The 23131-nt window shown below is 40.8% G+C and overlaps 1 protein-coding gene and 1 long non-coding RNA gene across 2 annotated transcripts in view; one reads left to right on the top strand and one right to left on the bottom strand.

The window, feature by feature from the left end:
• The first annotated feature begins 1945 nt into the window (after positions 1–1945).
• The window catches only part of LOC129170709 (uncharacterized), a 61831-nt gene continuing 40645 nt past the window's right edge, over positions 1946–23131 (top strand). Inside the window, exons 1-2 of the long non-coding RNA XR_008566662.1 lie at positions 1946–2125; positions 7003–7363. This is a non-coding gene — a long non-coding RNA (uncharacterized LOC129170709). The remainder of the gene's footprint in view (positions 2126–7002; positions 7364–23131) is intronic.
• Positions 2807–23131, bottom strand: part of abat (4-aminobutyrate aminotransferase) — a 39465-nt gene continuing 19140 nt past the window's right edge. Inside the window, exons 5-16 of the mRNA XM_054758558.1 lie at positions 21664–21781; positions 17846–17895; positions 17014–17094; positions 16389–16481; positions 13835–13897; positions 13682–13745; positions 13308–13456; positions 12359–12496; positions 9374–9541; positions 8275–8421; positions 7919–8030; positions 2807–6212 (exon numbers count right to left, since the gene is read on the bottom strand). Of these exons, the coding sequence (XP_054614533.1) occupies positions 6091–6212; positions 7919–8030; positions 8275–8421; positions 9374–9541; positions 12359–12496; positions 13308–13456; positions 13682–13745; positions 13835–13897; positions 16389–16481; positions 17014–17094; positions 17846–17895; positions 21664–21781 (1305 nt within the window). The 3' untranslated portion in view covers positions 2807–6090. The remainder of the gene's footprint in view (positions 6213–7918; positions 8031–8274; positions 8422–9373; positions 9542–12358; positions 12497–13307; positions 13457–13681; positions 13746–13834; positions 13898–16388; positions 16482–17013; positions 17095–17845; positions 17896–21663; positions 21782–23131) is intronic.

Here is a 23131-nt window from a genome sequence, read left to right as displayed (position 1 = left end):
CTTCAAAAGTATGCGAAATAGAAGGACAAGACGGCGTGGAGTAATCACATCATGGTCTATCAAACGTCCCAACTAAATACACTTTTATCATCAAATTACGTTTTATCTTATTGATTTGATGTTGTTTTTCATGTACTTTAATGTCTTGCTTTGGCAAGCAGTGGTAGTTGCCCGTGTTTATGGAGAGAAATGTGTCTTTTAATGCAAGCAAAAAAAGATTTGTAAACGAAATAATTACCAAAATTACTTTAAAAATGCTGGATTTGGTTACAAGTAAAAAAAAAAAAAAATTGTTAGGAAAATAGAATGTTTGTTTCCGAAAGTTTTGTTTGCATTTGTGAGGCAAGGCAAAAGTTTATTTACATAACAAAATACCAGCAATCCAAGCGTTGTACAGGGAAAAAAAGACAATCATTACATAAAATCATTACATAAAACATAAAGTAATAATTCATTCAATGCGAAACGCGCAGAAAAAATAATTTCAGCTGTCCTGTGCAGCTAAATAGAAGCGTTTTCAGCCTGGATTTGAACATTGTCATAGTTCAACACTCATCTCACATTTTCTGGAAGACTTCCATATTTTAGCATCATAAAACTGAAACGCAGCCTCGCCGTGTTTAATCCAGAGTCTGCGCACCAGCAGCGTACTACCCACACCCTGAGCTCCTCAGAGCCGGAGATGGTTCATACGGCTCGAAACATGTCAGAGATGTACTTGGGCTATAGACCATGAAAAGACTTGTACACAAGCAAAGCTGTTTTGAAGTCTATTCTCTATGAGTGACAGCGAGCCAGTGTAGAGACGTGAGCACTGGACTAATATGGTCACATTTCCTGGTTCTAGTCGGGACTCGAGCAGCAGCCTTCTGGATGTACTGCAGCTTTTTACAGCTTGTTTAGAGACCTCGGCGAGAAGGTTATTACAGTAGACTGTCTCTAAATCTGGTTTAGACACTATTCCTTTGATTTTGGTCATGTTTTGTAGGTGCTAAAAAGCTGCAGATTTAATGTGGCTGTTAAAGTTCAAGTCGGCGTCCATTATTACCCCTGCATTTCTAACCTGAGGATTAAGTTTTAGAGAATTTCAAAGTGACTGATGGCACTTTCTTTTTGTTTCTGCAGCCACGGACAATGATTTCAGTTTGGTCTGAATTTAGATGGAGAAAATTGTTCTGCATCCACACACTGATCTGTTTGATGCAGTGACAAAGTAAATCTACAGGAACCGATCTGGAACCGATTAACCGCGATAAATGAGGGACTGTTGTAACACACAAACAAATCAGATGACAAATGGAGTGCAAGATACAATACAGTGAGCAGTAGTTGCTGTTTGGCTAGACATGAAATTCTCAGATTCATAGAACATATGTAGAAAAAAATGTAGATTTACTTACTGCCCCTTTGGCACTCTTTTCCACGGTCAAAAGTTTTGTTTATTTCCATCCGCGTCTGTGCTTGTGCTTGTGTCTGACTCCGAGTAGAGGAAAGATAGTCGGGACAGCTGATGGTAGAAGCAGCGTCCTGTAATACACATTCAGTCCCAAACGTTCCTTGATCTGAGGCACATGATCAAAAACAGCCGTCCTCAAAATGTGCCCAAATCCAATACCGAAGAATCTGATGTGGTGAATGGTGTCTTTTGGAAACGTGAACAGGCTTACTCAGTCTCTTCAAGTGTTGAAGCGGGCATAATAACTAAAAATATGTCACAGAAATTCATCCAAAACTGTGCTAAAACAATTTGAAATCAATGTGTTTTATGGACAGTTCAGGGTGGGCGGGTTCTTGACAAAAGGTGAACTAGTTTGAGTGACAAACTGTAAAAAAAAAAAAAAAGTGTAATTATTTCAACATAGCGCACATCTAATACAGGGAATATGCCTTTCAATGTTATTTTTCGTGTCGAAAATAACAAGATTAACGTGCGTTTTGGTGACATGAGCACTTTTAAAGGTTTGATTGTGTTTAAAATTCACGCTCGTGAACGGGGCTCCTCCCCCTCCGCTGACCAATGTTAGAAGACTTTTCATTGGCCAGTGTTGAATGCTGGGCTGACAACTTCCGCCCTCGCGTGATGACAGCCGACACTGAACTACTCAACACCGGGGAAACGGCTGTGGTAATTCTTAACTTTTCTAAGTTATACCGTCACATCTTCAAAGCAGCTCTTGGTCTGCAAACTTACCTACAATTTGTAGCCGATCGGTTTAGTCCTAGCTTTAAGCTCATTTCATTGATGTCAATATTAAAAAGGTGTCCCTCTTCACCTCCTGTTCACGTTCAATGGCGCAAACAGTCCTTTTCAAACGTAAAATATTTGGGAAATTGGGTCGCCGCTTGTCATTGAAGGGTGGCGGTGTGTCCCGGCTTAAAAGATCAACTTGAATGAAAAAAATGTCTAGATTTCGGGGCGCATAAGATCATTGGCGTTCGTGGCTTTTACTCGCTGTTGTCTCGTGCATACGTGTATGTATATGCCTTTAGCACGTGCACTTTATTTGCGGTGGCCCCCGCCTCAAATAACTTCGGGTTGCCACAAATAGATTTGGCACTACCAGTTCGCTCTTGGTCCAAAAAAAAAAAAAAAAAAAAAAATCACTCAATGGTTGAAAAATGTCAAGAAGTATCGGCATCGGCAATACTGGTCCTGTAGTTGTTTGGTATCAGAGCAGTGCCAAAATTGGCAGTATCGCCCACTCCTAATGCACACACAGAATAAATGAGCTAAATAAGCAGGGAAGTGAAGTTACCGCGAGTGTAGACATAGAACATTAAAAGAGTCAAGAATGACAAAAAAATATTAAGTTTGGCAAAATGTCATTTATTTATCACAGTACATCAACAGTATATATTAAAGACAGTTAACAGTTATAGTCCATCCATCCATTCATTTTCTATGTCGCTTATCCTCACTAGGGCATGCTGGAGCCTATCCCAGCTGACTTCGGGCGAGAGGCGGGGTACACCCTGGACTGGTCGCCAGCCAATCGCAGGGCACATATAAACAACCATTCACACTCACATTCATACCTATGGACAATTTAGAGTCGCCAGTGAACCTAACATGCATGTTTTTGGAATGTGGGAGGAAACCGGCGTACTCGCAGAAAACCCAAGCACGCACGGGGAGAACATGCAAACTCCACACAGAGATGCCCAACGGAGATTCGAAAGATTACAGTTCTAGCCATTTAAAATAACTACATCAATAATTATCTGGTTCAGATCAAGTGCAAAAACGTTGAATAAAGAATCTTATTATCGGCATCTTTCTGTACATCATCCTCAATGACCACGTGGAGTCCAGCAGTATTATTACTACTACTATGGAAGTCCTCAGCTTAAACACCCGCTAACCTAGGGGTGTCCAAAGTGCGGGCTGAGGGCCATTTGTGGGCACACACCTTGTTTTTTTAGGGGCCTGTGGGATAGTCTAAAATTCAAAAATGAAACTAGACAACAGTAATAATGTTGTTGTTTACAGAAAGTAATTTATGATAATCATACGCGTTGTCACATCTATATTAAGTCGTGGCATACCTACAGTATGTCTTGTTGGTTTTGGCCCGTTTCCAAAAAATATAAAAATGGCCCCACATCCTTTGATTTTTCAGTATGCGGCCCTTGTGGAAAAAGTTTGGACACCCCTGCCCTAACCAAACGACTTCCCCAGAGAAGTTTGAGATATTGATTTAAGCGTACAGTGAAACCTCGGTTTTCGTTCACCCTACTTTTCAGTATTCAAGGACAATTAGACGGAATTTCGTCCCGGCTTTCGTGCACCATCTCCGCCGAACATCACGTGGAACAAACTAGTCCGTTTGCCCACGTATCATTGCGCCGAAGCAGAGCAACCCACGCGTTGGTGACCCAGTCTCTGTGCTATTTGCACGGAGACATATTGATATGAGGAACGTATTCATTGGATTTACATGATTTCTTATGGGGGAAAACGGCTTCTATTTTTGTGCATTTACTAACGAAAACAGAGGTTCCACTATAACTCCTACAAGACAGACTGACCCTGTGAGCAAATACTAAAATATACTACAAATGCATGGAACATTCATAACGATAAAGGTCTGACATGTATGCGAATGTCTTTTACAATTATGTGCTACATCTTTGTATGTTGTTGTGTTCGTAGACCTCCATCCAAAACACCATTGCAGTTCAACAACTGCAGCCCGTTTGATTTTAAACACAGGTAGCGTGTGGCAAAGAATACAAAAGAGCATCAGCATGTGTAAAAATCACACTGTTATAAATGTAAATGGGATTTAGCTGTAGCATGTACGTAAGCTACGTTTGGGGGGGAATGCACTGTTGCAGTTCAACTAACCATTAGTAATCCATAAGACAAAACCAATAGCAGGCCAACTTACGATCTATGTTCCATTCATGAAAAAAACAAAAGAAATAGCTCTTGACTATGAAGACTGAAAGCACTTTAAAGTCGGGTCGCATTTAATTGTATGAGTAGAAAAAAATAAAAATGAATAATGCATACAAGTATCATGCAGGCACTAAATACGCTGAGACATTTTCATGGTCAATTTAAGGTTAGCGTTTGTCTGGGCTACAAAGTTGCAAGCTGAGAGGTCGAGTCCTACGACGAGCAAGGCAGAAGAATTACAAGGACGCGTTAAATGGACACGCGGGTTGGCATTGAATGCATCACCGACACTCCTGTAGCAAAGATACAATGACCCTTTTGCCTCTCAGGCTAAAAATTCAGTGACATATGTGGACAGATGATCCGCGTAGAACAGGGGTGTCCAAGTGTGTGACCCATTTTCGGCCCGCAACTTTTCACTGGCCCTCGACGTGTTGTAAAAATAATTGTAGTTCATTATTAGAGCTCTGTTATTAGATATGACATTATTTTGTTATGTCACAAATGCCAATCTTTTCTTCAGATAGTTTAGCATTTATTGAATTGGTTTTAGCATCTTTAATGCACAAAACATTAACACGGGCATTCTTTTTTATGCCACTTGTCCTCACTAGGGTCGCCAGGGTATGCTGGAGTCTATCCCAGCTGATCACATTGACACCGATGGATAATTTAGAGTCTTCGGTTAACCCAACATGCACGGTTTTGGAATGTGGGAGGTACTCGGAGAAAAGCCACACACGCACGGGCTAAACATGCCAGTGGAGATTGGAACCCGGGTATTCCAGATCAGTACATGCTAACCACTTGGCCACCAAGCGTTTGTTGCGGGCTTTAGAAAAGTAACTAGTTCTAGTTAGTTGAATTAAAACTGACACCAAAAAAATTGGGATTTAGCTTTGCAGTGTCGTGTGGTGTTGAGAGATGTTTCATGAGGTTAACGCTGAGGGCTGAGCTCGTGACTTGAGATTCGCTACCAAAATGCTAGGGGGAATCGTCTTCCTGAGCCTCTCGAGCTAGCTGCTTAGCTTCCTGTGAAGCAGTGCAGTGGCAACTGAAGCACATACAGATGGCTGATAACGTGCCATATTTCGCTGTCTGTTTGAAAGTTTGAAATAGTAATATGATGATCCGTTACTGGAAAACAATACGCCATTAAGCCCAACACTGGTCAGGAGTCAATAAGAAACGGGTTGCGGGCCACACTTCGGACACCCTGGTATAACAAAACAACGCATGTGTTGCTTTTACTGCATATTCATTTGCCAAAGAATATCAGATTCCATCACATTCATTGAAGTTATCGATCAGAATAGGCTGGTTCTACTCGAGACGGCGCAATGTCTGGCTTGTGTTTGTTAAAGCTGGTGTACGACGTCTAGAAATTGTGACGAAGGTCGAAGAAGAACAATTTGCTGATGTTACTTTCAAGAAGAACACAGGAAAAAGGTGAAGAATGTGTCCAGACACCACTGCCCCGATAGACTGTGTGAAATATTGAATGAAATCATGGTACAGCTTTACGACATCACATATACGTTGATATCAGCATCGTGGCGAAACGCAACTGATCTTGCCTCCTGCTTTGCTTTTATTGGTGTGTTTTGTGCTTAATCTGCATGGATGGTAAGGGTGGTTCCCTCCCTGGATTTCGGGTTGTGGTCATGGAACGCACATCGCTTCGAGCTTTATTTGAACTGGGCCAACACGTCGTTGAAGATGTTGAGGAACATGTGTACGTGGTACTCCTTGAAGACCAGCGCAGGACGGAACCGGATTGACCTGTCCCCACACCCTCCCAGGAGGACACCTGATGACAAAAGACAGTTAATGAAGGGATGGATGTCCACTTTCATGGCAATCTGGCGTCAACTTTCCTGGGAATGTTGTAGAGTGGAAACTGGCTGACTGGCGTCGACTGGTTGTCGCCACTGCTTGCACATTTACTTGTGTAGCCGGAGACATAAGGAGAACGTCTGATGTACGATTTTTGTACCTACAGAAGTTAGTTGACATCGTTTTCCTCCGATTTGTGCATGTTTAAGGCGAGGTCACAACTGGACGTACGACTTCGTATGACGGCTGCAAGAACTACGCACGAGCTGTACGTTGTACGTTCCGTTGACGCAAGATCCATACCGAAAACGTAACTGGTTCTGCACATGCGCGAGACTTCCTCCACTCCCAATTTTTTACGACAGAGCTTCTGCGACGTCACGTGCCGTGATATTTATTATTGTTGACCATAAATGGTCAATAACCATAATTAATATGTCTAATATATTTGGGGTTCTTTTCCTTAATGTGGCTTATTAAAAAGGACTTGGCCAGCATGTAGATCGTCTTTTCATAGTCAGCAAGCGTGACCTCGTAGCACATGCGCCACAAGCGTATGTCATATCCAGTCAGGTAAATAACAACAGGAATCAAATATAAATATATATTTACATATGTTACAATGGAGAAATAGCAAACAGAGGAAAAAACTAATTCATTGATAAATACTGTATTTTACGCACTATTAGTCGCACTGTTTTCATGGTTTGGCTGGTCCTGTGACTTATACTCCGGAGCAACTTGTGTTTTTCTTTTCCCCCCAGACTGAAGGCTACGAGAAGGCACTCTAGGCTTGTGTGCCAATATCTGCCATTCCTTCCTGTCACAAATGGGTGCTTGAACAACGTGCTGCTGGGAAAGGCTTGTCCACAGTGCAGTTAAGTCTCCACACACAGGTGGTTGCCAAGGCGATGAATATAAATGACTTTGCGGGGGAGCCTTCTTGGTGTTACCGCTTCATACAACGCAACTGCTTCTCCAGCAGAAAGGCCAGAATAATAACTGGGACTGATGGTTAGCAGCCATGCAGGAGAGGAGGCGACGCCGCCTCTGTCCTCTACTTCCGGAGGTGTTCAGAAGTGACACAGAGGATGGAGAAGTCAGTGGATTTGGTAGTGATTTGAGGTGAGATCGAGAGCTTGGTTAAGTAGTTATGTTGTGTTATGTGTTATGTTATGAAAATAGACATTTTCCCCAAACCTGACACCAGAAAAACGTACAAAAGACGTTTTAAGTGTGTAAGTTTGTCTTGCAACCTGAAAAAAACGTAAGCGCCTGGAGAGTTTGACATGACAAAGAAGCTCTGCGGCCAGTCTGCAGCTCGAAAATCAGTACGTATGTCTTTGTGGAACACATATGTAAACAAGATGGCCGCAGCGCTCCGTCGCGGAAGGAGTGTGGCAGTACCGCGAGCATCATATAACACAGAGCGTTTTGTGAAGTGTTTTTTTGAGGAGCCATTTTTGTGACGCAAATGTATTACTCTTGAACGCTTATTGTTTTGAGAAGCTGAACTCTTTACTTAAATGGCCCCAGCGTGCGGAACTACGTTCCTCGTCACGGATCTCCAACCAGAACTGGACTCACTGGACCAACTCACTATCCATTTTAATGGAACTGAGCCGCCTATTTTCAGTATAGTTGCACCCCTAACAAAGGAAGAGTCGTGCATGAACGTACCCTTGTTCCGTGCCTTGAGAAGGATGCCGTTGCGTGTTGCGTCATCGCAGATATCAATGGCACAGAAGGTTCCCTGTCCTCGAGCTCGGCTCAGGATGCCAGGGTACTGAGCCTGAGGAGCAGAAGCATCTTGGTCATATTCTCAGCCAGAAAGATCCGAGTGAACAATAGCTCATGGCCTATTTTCTGAAATGTACTTTCAAAATAGGCAGATTGAAATGTTAGCCTGCTATTAAGAAGTTAAAATATAACAGAGTAAATGTAAAAGTAAAACTTACTCTTACTACTACTACCTTAAAATGTAGCGCATCAAAGAGAATGTCATTTTTCATATTACCGAGATATCCAGACATTACCTGCAACTCATACAGCCCATTTAGCAGGGCTTTTCCTGAACGAGTCACCTCCTCCAGGAGGTTTTCTCTGCGAATCACATTGAGGACCTCAGCCAGGAACAAGTTCTTCGATGGGTCACCCATCCATGTGTTAAAGATGCGGTAGGGCTGAAAACAGGAAAATAATATACAATGTAGCATAAGTTGGGAATAATTTGTATATACATGCTCATATAGTGGAACCTCTGTTAACATACGCCCCGGTTAGCAAGTTTTTCTGTCAAAACTTTTTGCCAAAATGTTGCCTTGATTCGTGTACATTTACCGGTTAGCGTAAAACATGGCATGAGTCTTGTGTTATAGATACACTGTGTGTGCCGGACTGTGTTCTTAATCTATTTTTATCACAAAACAGTCTTTTTAGCATCAGCAGTCGACTAGTCCTTTGCTAACAGTTTCTATGCATTTCAAATTGTTTTCTGCACCTAAAATTACAAAAAATGTGTCTTATGTTAACATTTTTGGAACTGATTAATTGGATTTACATTATTTCTGATGGGAAAAATTTATTTGGTTAGAGGTTGACCTTCTGGAACGGATTACTGATGCTAACAGACGTTCCACTGTGCCACTTTAAAAAAAGCCCACAATTTTTTACATGTTTATTAATGCTTCACTATTAATGTTTGGTAGTAGTATTGGTACTATCATTCATATATCTATCTATCTATCTATCTATCTATCTATATATATATATATATATATATATATATATATATATATCTATATATATATATATATATATATATATATATATATATCTCAACATATACACATATATACACAAACATATACTGTATATATGTGTATGTATACACACACACACACACACAAACAAACATACAGTACATACACACGCATACATATATATATACATATACATATACACACACACACACACACACATACACAAAGTACTTTATACTTTGTGTTTAATAAGTGTATGTGAAGCATAATTCAGATTTGGACAATAATATCCAGACGACATCTAAATTCAGGACAGACAAAATCTAAAACTGCCAATGCATGCCATGTCAGCTGCAGAGGATTTGGAACAAACCTTATCAGCCTGTAATTCCAGTTTGTGGTAGTAGCCACCAGTCAGAAGTTTCTTACTGAAGGACACAATGTCAGCGGGGTCATCCATGCCCCAGTGCTCATGGGCCCAGAACTTTCCTGTGCACCCTCCTCCAGTTTGGACTTCATCCACATGGAAAGCACAGCCATGCTAGGATGAGGAAAATATACCACATGTTATAATTAAAAAGTCATGACAAAAGAACACTGGGGACTAGAAATTGAAATTCAGCTTGGAGAAAGAATTGTAAAGACCTCGTAAGAAAAGCTGCTGTTGAATCTACCACACACCACCAAGACCACACTATACCAACTCAAGAAACACATGACAAACACCTGATCTATAAGTGCTTATCAACCTCAACTCATCTAGAATGCCTGTAAAACAATGAAAACAATATGCATATCTAACAATCGACAATGTAAACACTGAAACTAGTGTGGCGCTGGGCGGTATACACTGTATACGTTTTTACGATATATCGATATACTGTACAGAGGAACTTGTTTAAGTTGACAACGCCCCTTGGAATGGCTGACAACGTCGACATAAGCGGTTGTCAACATAACCGAACCTGAAAATAGCCACTGCATGCACATTTACTGTCATTTACAGACTATAAGCCACTACTTTTATTCACGAGCCTAAACAATGATGTGGCTCATTTATGGCTAAAAGAACTACAGTTCCCATGATGCATAGAGTGCCGAAAGAGAGTGCATTTCCGCAAGTGAAGCTAATACCATGTTTTGAAGTCGATGGTGTTTTGAGCTGACAAATCTGAAGTAAGTTTGTCAAGTGTAGAACTACTAAAGCTTCTGCTTGGACTGCGGTAGCTGGTGAACTCCGATGAAAGAAAGCATCTCATGTCTCACCCGGAGCTAACGAGTGACGCTGGGAACATCGAGCGTAGGTAGGATTGCAAGGTCTTTCTGTGTAAATATCCCATGTTACAACGCTGACACCTGTGGCTTATAGACAAGTGTGGATTATTGCACAACATTTTTTTTTCCCTTTTTAAATTTGGTGGGTGTGGCTTTTATTCAGGAGCGCTCAATAGCCTGGAATTTACAGTAATTATTATTTATTTAATTACTTGTGACTTTGGTCCAAGATATAAGGAGAAGGGGGCACTCCGATATATCGGCGACTGATCAGTATGGGCCGATTTCCGTGAAAAAGCACGGTATCAGCATATGCCGATACTTGCTTTTAAACGCCGATCCAGGAAGGAGGAAACCGGGTTTGCTGACTGCCTGGGGTCCTGCTGGATGCTCTTGCATCCAAAGTCTCCTTAAAGAAGGCGCCTGATCCCTGATTTAGAAAAAGTAAGTCAAATATGTTTTTGGGAAAATGTTATGGTTCCGGCCGCATGGTGGTCTATTGGTTAGCATGTTGGCCAACACAGGAACAGCCTGGAGATCGGGAAGACCTGGGTTCGATTCTCCCTTGGGCATTTCTGTGTGGAGTTTGCGTGTGTGGGTTTTCTCCGGGTACTCCGGTTTCGTCCCACATTCCAAAAACATGCATGTTAGGTTAATTAGTGACCCTAAATTGTCCATAGGTATGAATGTGAGTGTGAATGGTTGTCTATATGTGCCCTGCCATTGGCTGGCGACCAGTCCAGGGTGTACCCCGCCTGTCACCCGAAGTCAGCTGGGATAGGCTCCAGCATGCCCCCACGACCCTAATGAGGATGAAGCGATATAGAAAATGGATGGATGTTATGGTTCCGCTTTCATATCATATAGCCCAGAGGTCACCGACCTGGAGCCCCCCATGACCACAAGGCACCTGCAAGCCTGCTTTCCATTCAGGTTTTCAGTTAACGTGAGAACACTAGAAAGAAATGCATTCTGAAATACAAAATGCGAGTTGTTGATATCAGCATTTTGTTCAAGTTCTGGTAAAACAAGCATCTTCGCTTTGTTTGGGTTGAAATAAGCTATGAAAATTTAAATGTTTTTTTTTTTATTTAAAAATTTACACTTAATCCATGTGATCGGTATTGGCCGATTTCACTCGTGGATGATCGGTGTTGGCAGCATAAAAAAACCTGAACGGAGCATTCCTAGTAATAATAAATGAGTTGTTAAACTATGGCAGTTGTTTGACAATATTTTGCGCAAATTTTTGATTCTTCTTGTTTTCATATGATATTTAATGGTCTTGTTTAACAGAGCTGTAAATGTACAATACATGGTTTGCATTTTGTTTTTTGTTGTGGTAGAGCAACAAATCCAGTTTAATACTGTCATGCTTTTACGTTAAAGTTTACTTTGCACCAAACAGGAAGTTGCTGTGTGCATGTGTTAATGCTGTGTAACGAGACAGTAGTTGTCGTTCCATGCTGCTGAGCAATAATGACGGGTTCCACTGTATTCAACTTTCAATTATACTTCATGAGACCTAAATGTATATTTCAGCATCACAATGTGGATATTTTTTGTATTAAGGTCCGCCTTCCTCCGCTGTGTGACTGGCACAACATACAGGATCTCCTTGTAACAGCGCACAGAATCCATGACCTCATTGGATTCATTGGCATTCTTGGCAATCTTTATCCTAAATGATGGTGGCGACAATCGAGCAGTTGGGACTGAAATAGCGGTCAATAGCGTTTCTTGTGATGCTCATTTGCACTTCCGTGGTATGACTTTCCTTTTCTTTGTCACACTGCTGCTTGGGAGACATAATGAAGTGTAAAAAGTTAACTAATAAGCGACGTTATTCTTCCTCACTTATTGCATTCTTGTGCTGAGCGAACATGCATATTCTTTCCCCGGTGCGCGCTGTATCTAGCTCTCAATGCAAGTCGCATGTTTACGGACCAAAATTACATTTTTAATTGATTTAATTCACTGGAGTGGTTTTAGCATGTTTAATGTAGAAAATGTATCAACGTGCCCCTCCACGTAGCCAAGTTTAAACCCCCCCTGCTTTATTGTAAAAAGTGAAGGCTGCTACCTTGCGTGCAATGTTGCGGAGACTCTTGAAGAAATCCACGGAGGCGTGATTATCTCCTCCTTCAGCTTGGATGGGTTCAATCACAATCCCAGCGACAGGCTTTCCCTTCTGTCTCCACTTCACAATCAGATCCTCCACCTGGAGACACATTCAAGATGGAACATTGATGCCAGTATTAAGGCAGAATTAAGTGTAAATAATCCTATTAAAATTTTAAACAGACGTGGAACTTTTAGTCATTACAGTGGAAAAAGAGTCATGATCTCTTTAAAAGGTCCTATGTAACGCAAAATTGACTGTTTATTGATGTGGTAGCAGTAGTATCTGTGTCCCTAGCTCGTGTTTATAAGCACCAAACATGACAAAAAATGCTCTACTAATGCGTTCAAATGGTCATTTGAAGTTCCGAGCTTTGATGACATCATGAATGAAAACCTCCTTCCTAATGGACGTATGACTTCTGCTGACCCGTCCATAGCTGGATGAGCCTGCCCTGCCACTTCCGGACAACTTTGAAATAAATAAATAAATAAATAAAAAGCCTGAAGACGTGCCAACTATCCATCAGTCAGCTACAGAGCTGCACATTTTATCATTTATTTTTTTTCTTCAGCAAATAGGCTAACTTAGCATGGGAGTCTTTTAAAATGTGACTTTAACGTTAGCACTTTAGCAACAAGCCATCTCTTACGCTAGTTCAGAGCGCAGTTTGTGTACGCTTGTATGCGCTAATACCGCTTGTTGGACACGCACTGACATTAAGGTACAAACAAAAACAATAGTAGGGCTTACTAAAAGCACTATTAAACTGTCTAGCGTCCAGCATCAAGGCTAGATCTTGGGCAGTACACTTGAATTACACTACTGCAGGATGTCTGAGACTTAAAGTTGCTGAGAAATACTATAATATGCGATCTTTAAGTTGTTTTAATTGGACTAGAAGGCCTACCTCTTCCAAACAGCGAGCCTCTTCCTGTGCATTCTCTCTGGTGAACTCTTCCAACGGGTATTGCAGTCTCGGGAATGGGGCGATGGGCCAATCAAACGAGGGCACATCCAGTTTATGGATTGCTTTGGAGTGTGTCGTTGCCAAACAACCTTAGCAAGACACAGTCACAATCAATGAGGCACACAAACCATGAATGGTACCAGAATCATAATTCCAAAGCACTGGCATTGGATACATTTTAACATGTACTTCATGGTACAATTGAAAAGTGCAAAGTCCAAATATGGAAAGTAGCTTTGCATTCAGGAATTAAGCACGTGATTTCGAGAGTCGGTCTGCAACATTTTGCAGTGTAGAGTTGATGGTTTGCTTACCCAGAGTTCTGCCATGGAAGCCTCCCATGAAAGACAAAATACTGAAGTCTGGACAACCTGGGCCCTAAAATAAAGAGGTCCAAACCAAAACAGGTGAAGTTATTTGCAGCCAGACAGAATGTAATAGAAAATAGTGGCGTTCTTTTTCATCACCTTGTTGATCATGCAAGAGCTGAGGTCCTCATCGGACGGTGAGTTGTGGCCTCGCTCTTTATTCTACGAAGGACAATAAGATGACACCGCATTAACAAAGCCTCCCTTATTGTCTGCAGACAATCTCTGTCTGTTTTCCGGTTGAAAAGCACTTGTCGTTTATAACTTTGGTTTCAACACACTAAGTAGTTTACCCCGCGTTCGTTGAGAGCATTGGGGAACTATTGAGTTCGATCTACAATTGTTGTTGATTATCATCACACATCCACATCTCTGTCAATGTAAAGAAGGAAGTGAAGACGTGGCCGGGCGATGCAGGGACACATTTGATTGGTTAGACACTTGACCTGTGCGTTAAAGCGCTGCTCAGGGGGCAAATCACATTGATCAAAGATGGCGCCCTCCGTGGCAGACGTCTCTGTGACACTCTCCCGTGTTTTTCTATTTTTTGCTATTTTATTGTTCATTTTGGACATTCAACACACTCACGCAGTACACTACAACAGAGAGACACTTTTGAACATCGGCAGGGTTCACCATGAACTTTCATTTAGCCTCTCAGACTTTGCCTTTCTTCTGCGCCGGGAGAACGCAGCAGCCTGCGGGCCTGGTGAGCTGAATACCCGGCGAGCAAAGCATCCGAGGCGTAAACGAGGCAAGCGAGCCGGCCTGCATGCTAGGCTAAAAGCTAGAGCGACGAGGCCACCTGGTCTCACAACACCCAACAAATTATGAAGAAGTCCCAAAGGAGACTGTACTTCCTGAGAAGACTGAGGAAATTTGGCATGTCCACCACAATCCTGAGTTGCTTCTACAGATGCACTATCGAAAGTGTCCTTACCGCCTCCATCACTGTTTGGTACGGTAACTGTACAACACGTGATAGGAAGGCACTCATTGTTGGGGCAGAACATTGTTGGGGCAGCCCTCCCCTCACTGCAAGACATTTATAAAACTAGAGTCCTACGCAGAACACACAACCTCATCAAGGACAGCACACCTCCACAACACTCATTATTCACACTTCTACCGTCAGGCAAGTCCAGGACCACAAGGCTGGCAAACAGCTTTTACCCACAGGCCATCAGGCTCCTCAACGAAGCACTCGCACACGCCGCACGCAACACACGCACACACTCATAGCACTTTATTTATTTATGTATTATTTACTTGTATTAATGTCTCTTCTGTTGTTGTTGCTTAATTTATTGGTATATATGTTTATGTGTTTATGTTTCTTATGTTCTTATTCTTTCATTTGTTTTCTTTCTTTTCTTGGGAGAATGAACAGAATAAGATTTTCATTGCATGGTATAACTGCTGTTTTACTATGCACATGACAATAAAACTCTCTTGAATCTTGAATCTTGAAATGACTCAGATTGGTTGAAGCTGCATGAATTGGTGCGATCGCAACATTGCGAAATCCCTAGGGTCTTATTTACAGAACTATGAAGTTGATGCCAGTTGATCAAGTCGAATTCTGAGCTGTTGCTGGCCTAGTTGTCCTGTTCGGTTTGTGGTGTTCGGTCTAGGAGTGGGCTGATCAATCCAAATACAGTATCAGTATCAGAACAACACTAGCATGATGAGGTCGATATTTTTCAGTTCATGTTGCTACAATGTTGATATTTAATCTGTCTTTGGCGACTCACGTCTACCAAAATTAGCTCTGAACAGTGACCTAAGATATGGGAAGCAGTGGTAGGGTGGTCAAGGACTCCGTTACAAAGACTACATCAAAAAGGGACTTCAAGGCAATGAAGATCAATCCAAGCAAATAGGAAGAAGTGGCTCTGGACCACCTTATATGACGGCAAATGCTTGATGCAATGAAAATAACCATGGAGACAGGCCATCAGCAAGAAGACGTCGTCTATGGGTGTTTCTATCCGGTGGTTCCAGCAAAACCTCCTCATGTGTCTTCGGCGAACACAACGGACAGTCTACTTGGTCTCAAATCAATATCAATATTTACAGTATCGTCCACCCCTGGTCCGGTTGTTATGTGATCCGGGCTGTGTATGGTCATGCAGGCTGTATGACCTTTTGTCCGCTTTGATGTTTAGCGACTTGTGTCAAAGTTCTGCTCCTGTTGATGCAAAGTTACGTTTGATGAAGACCTTGTTCTGCTGCTGGCGTCCTGTAACTTAGACCTTGTCGTTTCAGGTGTGTATCTTGCTACCTGGTTTATAAACAAGCAATTCCATGTGAGAGTTCTGTGTGGGTGTTTCTTCTATGCATGGCTTAGAGCTCGTGGGGACCACACGGATAGTCCCTGGTCCTATCTACCGGGCAAAGAGTAGAGATTGAAGAATTGTGTATCTATGGCTATTTACACAAAACCACAAATAAATTTGGACTGCCACAAATACATTTGGCACGACCTCTTTGCCTTGGCTCATGAACACATAACACATCTGGGTCCGCCAGAGAATAAGAAGATGGAGCAGGGAGGGATCAGTGTTGTCAACTTAGCAACTTTGTTGCTATATTTAGCCACTATCAACCAGCTTCACAGCACGTTTGGTAAAAGTGATGTAAATCACCTCACCCTGTACCAGATAAACATGGCCTTGTAAGCGTTCTCGTTGGAGCATGAGCCACAGGCCATCGTCTGGACACGACTCATTCCATTAGGAGCCACCTGAGAAAACAGAAAATAAGAGTAGTACTTTTTAATTAACTTTAATCAACATCCAGTCTATAATTGATTTGACTACGCATGATCTTACTACATACTAGAGCTGCAGCAATTAATTGATGAATAGATGATTAATCGATTGTCCAATTAATCGACAACTATTTGGATATTTTGTTAATATTTGTTTTATTTAAAAATCCATCCTTCTCCTCTGATTTCAGCGTATCAAGTGTGACTTAAAAAAAAAAATCATCCATGAAAGCAGACCTATTATCTTTGTGTTTTAGGCAAAACTAAATATTCACACGCTCATGCACGCACGCACGCCCACACACACAAAATCAACACTGTTTGTGTTTGGTTCATATTGATTTGGTCCGTCTAGGGCGTAACCAATTACTCGATTAATGGAAACAACAGGCTTCAGATTAATCGACTACGAAAATAATCGTTAGTTGTAGCCCTACTACACATGCTGCATAGTAAATGATCTAAATACTGTCGATGAGTGCGTTCTTTTGCACGAGCAACTGACCGAGAGAAGACTTTCTGTGAGCTTGTCTGGGAAATTCTCAGGTGGCAAGATTCCAAGGGCAGGTCGGTTGACAAATGTACTCTGAGACAGGGCAGAAAGTCGGTATCAGTTCATCATAAAAAATTCAAATCAAGAATACACGTTAGCACGTTTTTATTCATGGCTGAAGGATCAACTTTACCATCCACTGAAGATACAAGCTAACACAATACAATGTCTAGCATCACATACAAACAGATTTGGTGCAGATCTGTTTGCTTTTGCTCTTTAACACATGACGCATCTGGTGGGAGGGATCGGTGTTATAATTATTGTCTAAAAAATGTATTTTTTGTTCATATTTTTGGATGTCTGGAATGGATGAATGGAATTTACATGGTTTCCTACAGGAAAATTTGCTTCGGTTTTCATATGGTTCAGTTTTCATCAGACGTTTTAGAACAAATGAATAACGACAACCACTGTATTTAGCAAGTAATCAGACTCCTACGGACACTGCGGTGTTTTTCAAAGAAGCGATGAGCGACAAATCTAGTGAAGAGAGTTTTGGAGAGTCTGAAATGGAAGCCCATATCGCTCTTCTCAACAAGCATACTGTTATGGGCCCTTCTTCTCCCTTCAAAAAACACAGTCTCTTGTTAATGACATCAAAAAAGACAAAAACAAGCAACAGAACAAAGTTCATTTGTAGTTGTAAACTTACTTATTTTGCTTTTTACGTTTTTTACTGACGTTTTGCAAATGCGTCATGGCCTGCTATGCAAATTCAATGACTACTGCACCCACCAGCATCACAAGCAGATTTCAGAACATGACTCAAAAGCTGGCTTACCAGATTGTTTGGATTGGACATGAGTTTGATGAGAGCAGGGTGGTTGTATCCTGAGGGAGGAAAGAAAGGGGAATTGGTATAACATGAAATTAAATGTTTCTAAATGTTTTTGACATGACAAACTTTGTAACACGTTATCACAAGGTCCACTATTTTCACTCTGGCTTTGCATACACAAAAGTAACAATTTATCAGACAAACAAGTGAAGTTCAGTCTCAAGTAACACAAACTGTAGCACGCATGCACGATTGCTCCTCGACAGTGCCGTTTGATAACCACCACCTTTCATAATAGAAAGTTGGGCTTCACTACGACAGAGTATTAGGGCCACACCAGAAAAAAAAAAAATATATCAGAGATTTCAAAAATAAAGTTGTAAATTTCCGAGAATAAAGTTGTGCATTTTCGAGAATAACGTCATAAATTTACGTGAACAAAAGTCGTACATTTCTGAGAATAAAGTCACAAATTTACGATAATGAAGCTGTCAATTTTTTTTGAATAAAGTCGCAAATTTTACGGGAATAAAGTCACAAATTTACAAGAATAACGTCGTAAATGTACGAGAAAAAAAAGTCGTAATGTTACTTTTGCCACATGGTCCCTCTGACACGTAACATTACGACTTTATTCTCGTAAATTAACGGCTTTATTCTTGAAATCTCACACACACACACACACACTAGTCTGGTAGGCAAATTGACGTGGCTGGTAAATTGTAAACCTACAGTAAGTCCTGGTTTGCCAGGCTCCACCAACAACAAATAAAAGATTTGCACCAATGGCACCAATGTTATACACTATCGGTATTAGTAATCATTTTTATTAGTAAACTGGCAATTTTAAGACATTAAAAGTACAATTCCACATGATAATGATGCTTTAAATTTGACATCTTGACTAATCTGGTTGCCTTATAAAAACTGGAGTTGTGTTTCACTTCCAACCAGCAGAGTGCAGTGAAGGCCAACAGTGAAAGGTGCCATCCCATCCCATCTTGTGTGTCATTATTTAATATTTAATACCATGTAGAACATGTGTTAGTCATACAAGAACGCAAACACGCAAGACATTAGACATTAACCATCAGTATTTCCCATACTACATGTAACACAATTTTCGATCTTGACAGCGAGTCCTCCCTTGAATAAGGAAGTGGAAATTCTACAATCTGCTGATAAAGGCAGCACATCTTTTGATAAAAAAAACAACTATTCACGTATAGTTTTGGCTTTTAAGTCTTTACTCCTAAAAAATAAGGCAGCACATTCTTGTATCTAACGAAGGTGAGATGGTCTTGTCTGATTAAGATTCAAATGCTGATCTTTTTGCATTTGTAAATCTCGGCTAACGATGCAAACACAAATTCCTGCACAAATTCACAGATTTTTGTTTAAAAAAAAAAGAAACAAAAAAAGAAAAAAAAAGGAAACACCCAAAAGTATGTAGTTTTTCCAGCAGAAAACACAAATACTTAAGTAAAATGTACAGTGAGCGTGTACTGCTGGTAGAAAGTCTGCAATTTTTAAATGTTTATGTCTGTTTTTGTCAAGCTTTGAGACTTCGCACGGTCCTTGAACACACCATAGTTATGTATGTGCTGTGACTTGAGACGCAAAAGTTGTTTGGCTACAGAAGCATTCATTAGTGGAGACTACCTGTACATTTTATACTTTAAATGCGTTTAAAAGTCAGTGAGGCATATCTCGCCTGAAACCTAGTTTGTGTCCTGAGTGAACAATGGAAGAGCTTTCTGAAGCTGAATCTAATCTAATAATTACATCTCTGACTTTTATTGCAAATGTTGAGCTGAAATTGGAGGAGAACGTCAACTTCAAGCTAATAGGAGGGTTGCTTTTTTTCCTATTTTTCACAGGGGTGTGAAAAAGTTTGCCCCCTTCCTGATTTCTACTTTTTGCATGTTTGTCACACTTAAATGGTTGAGATCATCAAAGAAATTTTGTCTCGTCAGACCACAGTATTTTCCCAAATGTCTTTGGGATCAACAAGATGTTTTCTGGCAAAATTGAGACGAGCTTTAATGTTTTTTGTTCAGCAGCGGTTTTCGTCTTGGAACTCTGCCATGCAGGCCGTTTTTGCCAAGTGTCTTTCTTATGGTCATGAACACTGACCTTAACTGAGGCAAGTGAAGCCTGCAGTTTTTTGGATGTTGTTGTGGGGTCTTTTGTGACCTCTTGGTTGAATTGTTGCTGCCCTCTTGGGGTCATTTTGGTTAGCCGGCCACTCCTGGAAACGTTTACCACTGTTCCATGTTTACGCCATTTGTGGATAATGGCTCCCACTGTGGCTTGCTGGAGTCCCATGGCTTTAGAAATGGCTTTATAACCTTTTCCAGACTGATGCATCTCAATTAATCACAGTTAAGTTCCATTTTAACAGCAGGGGCAATCAGCTCTTCCACACAACATAGGTTTGGATTTTTTTCTCCCTTAATAATAAAAAAAATTCATTTAAAAACTGCATTTTGTGTTCAGTTGTGTTGTCATTGACTGATATTAGTTTGATGATCTGAAACGTTTATGTGTGACAAACAAAATAAGAAATCAGAAAGGCGGCAAACACTTCACACCACTGTACATACAAGTCATTTCTGGAGGGAATGTTTCATGTCCATAAACAAGAGACCCACACACACATCCACACTGCCTTTCATTCCATTGATAACCCTCAGATCGGTTCAGAGGGATGAAATGTACGATGTGTGGACGGCCTATCAAAAGGAAGACTGGGATGAATTCATGTCTTTTGAGCAGTAGTAGATTAGATTTAATCAAATCTGTTCAGCACTTTGGTGTTATATAACATGTGGGATGGATTCAGTAGTTGCCGTTTCAGCTACTGAATTAATTACTGTGAAACAAAACACTTTCTTTGTGGGCTTGCCTGAAGCCTGGTCCCTAAAATCATACATGTATATTTAGTTAGTCAATGGCTGACACAGCAGCTACAATCGCCAAGATAGACATAAGTGTCCTAATTAAACAATAACACATTTCTCACAGATATCACATAATTATAGTTGCACATTACTTACAGACACAGCCTCCAAGGCTGAAACATACAGCAGTCCCTCGCCACATCGCACTTACAATTTCACAGCTTTTGAATTTCAGTTTTTCAAAATCATTTCTGTTTCGCGGTTGACTAAGGCCTATTAGTAAAAAAAAAAAAAAAAAAAAGCATATTTCAGCAAATTGTATTTCAAATTGTATTTATTTTTGGCCTAAATTAAGCATTTTTAAGGCATTAAAATGGCAAAATTAACTAAAATACAAATATATAGTATTAGAAGACACATTGAAAGACGCATGCTATGTAGTGTTCTACATTGGTCACTAGGTGTCAGCAATGTGACATTATGTTACATTGATAAGACAAAAGCCATCGCAGGAAGTACTGTCCAAATAACGACAAGGAATTATTTCTATATTACAAAAATACATTATTTGTAAAGAAGGAATCCTACTTTGCTGAAAAATTCACTTATCATGGTCGGGTTTGTCTCTTAACAGATTGACGTTCACGTTCCCCTTCAATTTCCGATCAATATCTGCAGTAAGAGTTGTAATGATCAGATTACGTTCAGCTTCAGAACCCTCCAGAACTTTTTGTCTTCCACAGCGTCCATAAAAATGACATGCACATGCGTCATGGCCAAATATGCAAATTAGACAATATCTACCCCCGCCCTCGCCACAACCGCAAATAGATTGCAGTCCTGTAGAAAACGGTAGCTCATACGAACAATAAACTAATAAACCCCATTCATACAGTTTTAGCATTGTTGTGTGCTTACCAATTGGAATGGAGGAGATCTGAGTGTAGATGTCAAGCATGCGGTTGCCGTCCACATCGACCAAGTAGTTCCCCCTGCTCTCCTCGTAGTTACAGAAGAAGTTGACAGCGCCAACATTCTGGAAAAAAACCCAAACAGATGTTCTGTCCGTATGTAACTAATTCACAGACACCGAAATACTTAAGAAAACACAATTTTGTTAACTCCTGGAAATATCTTTGATCTTCCTTGATATGAGGGTTTATGTCATGTTTTGCATGCATTTTGAAGGTAAAAACATTTTTTCCAAAAGGGGTATACGAAGAAAGTGGCTCCACAAACCCAGGCTTTGTGCTCAAGATGCAACTCGACAAAACCTAACATCCGCGATCATACTTAATTGGTCCCGCGACGGTGGTTATCAACTTACTTTGTCAGGTCTGGTTTTCGGCTTTGTGCTAAGTGCGCGTTCACCTGAAAGGGGGCGTTTGACGTCATATTATTCTACTTCCGCTGAAAAGTGAAGCGATTCCAAGCCAGTGTATTTTACAGTAAATGAGTGCGTAATCATTATGGAGCGTTATGAGGAGTTCTCAAAAGATGATGGCTGCTAAAAGCAACACTGTCGCCGCCAATACTGCTGGGGGAGGACTGCTGGCAAGTTAACACTGGTTAGTATAAAAACTAGACCCTACTGGTCTTTTTATTTATCAATGCTTGACATTGCACAACTTTGACATATTAACACGTATCCAATAAATAAATAAGTAAATAAAAATAAATCGTTTTTGAAGTTACACGTTTTTATTTTAATCTGCTGTACCTCGTTGTGACCACTAGATGGCAGTGTTTTGTGTGTGGCGTGTTTTGTGGTGACGTTTAAATTGCCCCCCCACCCCCGTTTTATAATAAAACAAGTGTTTTAATGATGCCTCAGAGTGTTTATTCCTCCAGCAATTATTGTAATATAAGAAAACTAACAGGCTCAGTACTCATGCAATGTCTTCTATGACATTTACATCTGCTAACATTAATTATGATTTCAAAATGTGTTCCGATGTCCCTTCGGGTATCTCGTCGGTTCTCAATAAATGGTGACGCCATCTCTGTATTAGTAAAACAGTGGCACTCTCATAGCCCATTTTAAGCTGAAAGCCTGGACAAAACTATGAGTTTAGCCTAAGTTACCATGGCGATACAGCTGCTTTAAAAGAGAGCTCCTTTCTCTGAACACGCACGTCCCGCTTTCCACTCAACACAGCTTGCTAACCCACTAAAGTCGCCTCGCAGAATACCCCCTAAATTGGTCAGAATGTATCAATACAAGTAAAATATACAACATCCATGTACCACGGCTAGAAAGTTCACTTTTTTTTTTTTTTTTTTTTTTACATGGTTACGTTTTTATGCTTCACTGATAAAGGTTTTTTCTTCAAGGGTTGAGATTTCGCACTTTGGTCGGCAGTCTTTGAATGCACCATGGCTGTGT

Source organism: Dunckerocampus dactyliophorus, chromosome 18 (assembly GCF_027744805.1).
Source record: "Dunckerocampus dactyliophorus isolate RoL2022-P2 chromosome 18, RoL_Ddac_1.1, whole genome shotgun sequence".
NCBI lineage: Eukaryota > Metazoa > Chordata > Actinopteri > Syngnathiformes > Syngnathidae > Dunckerocampus > Dunckerocampus dactyliophorus.
The sequence above is the reverse complement of the archived record's forward strand: the minus strand, read 5'-3'. Positions and strand labels throughout refer to the sequence as shown.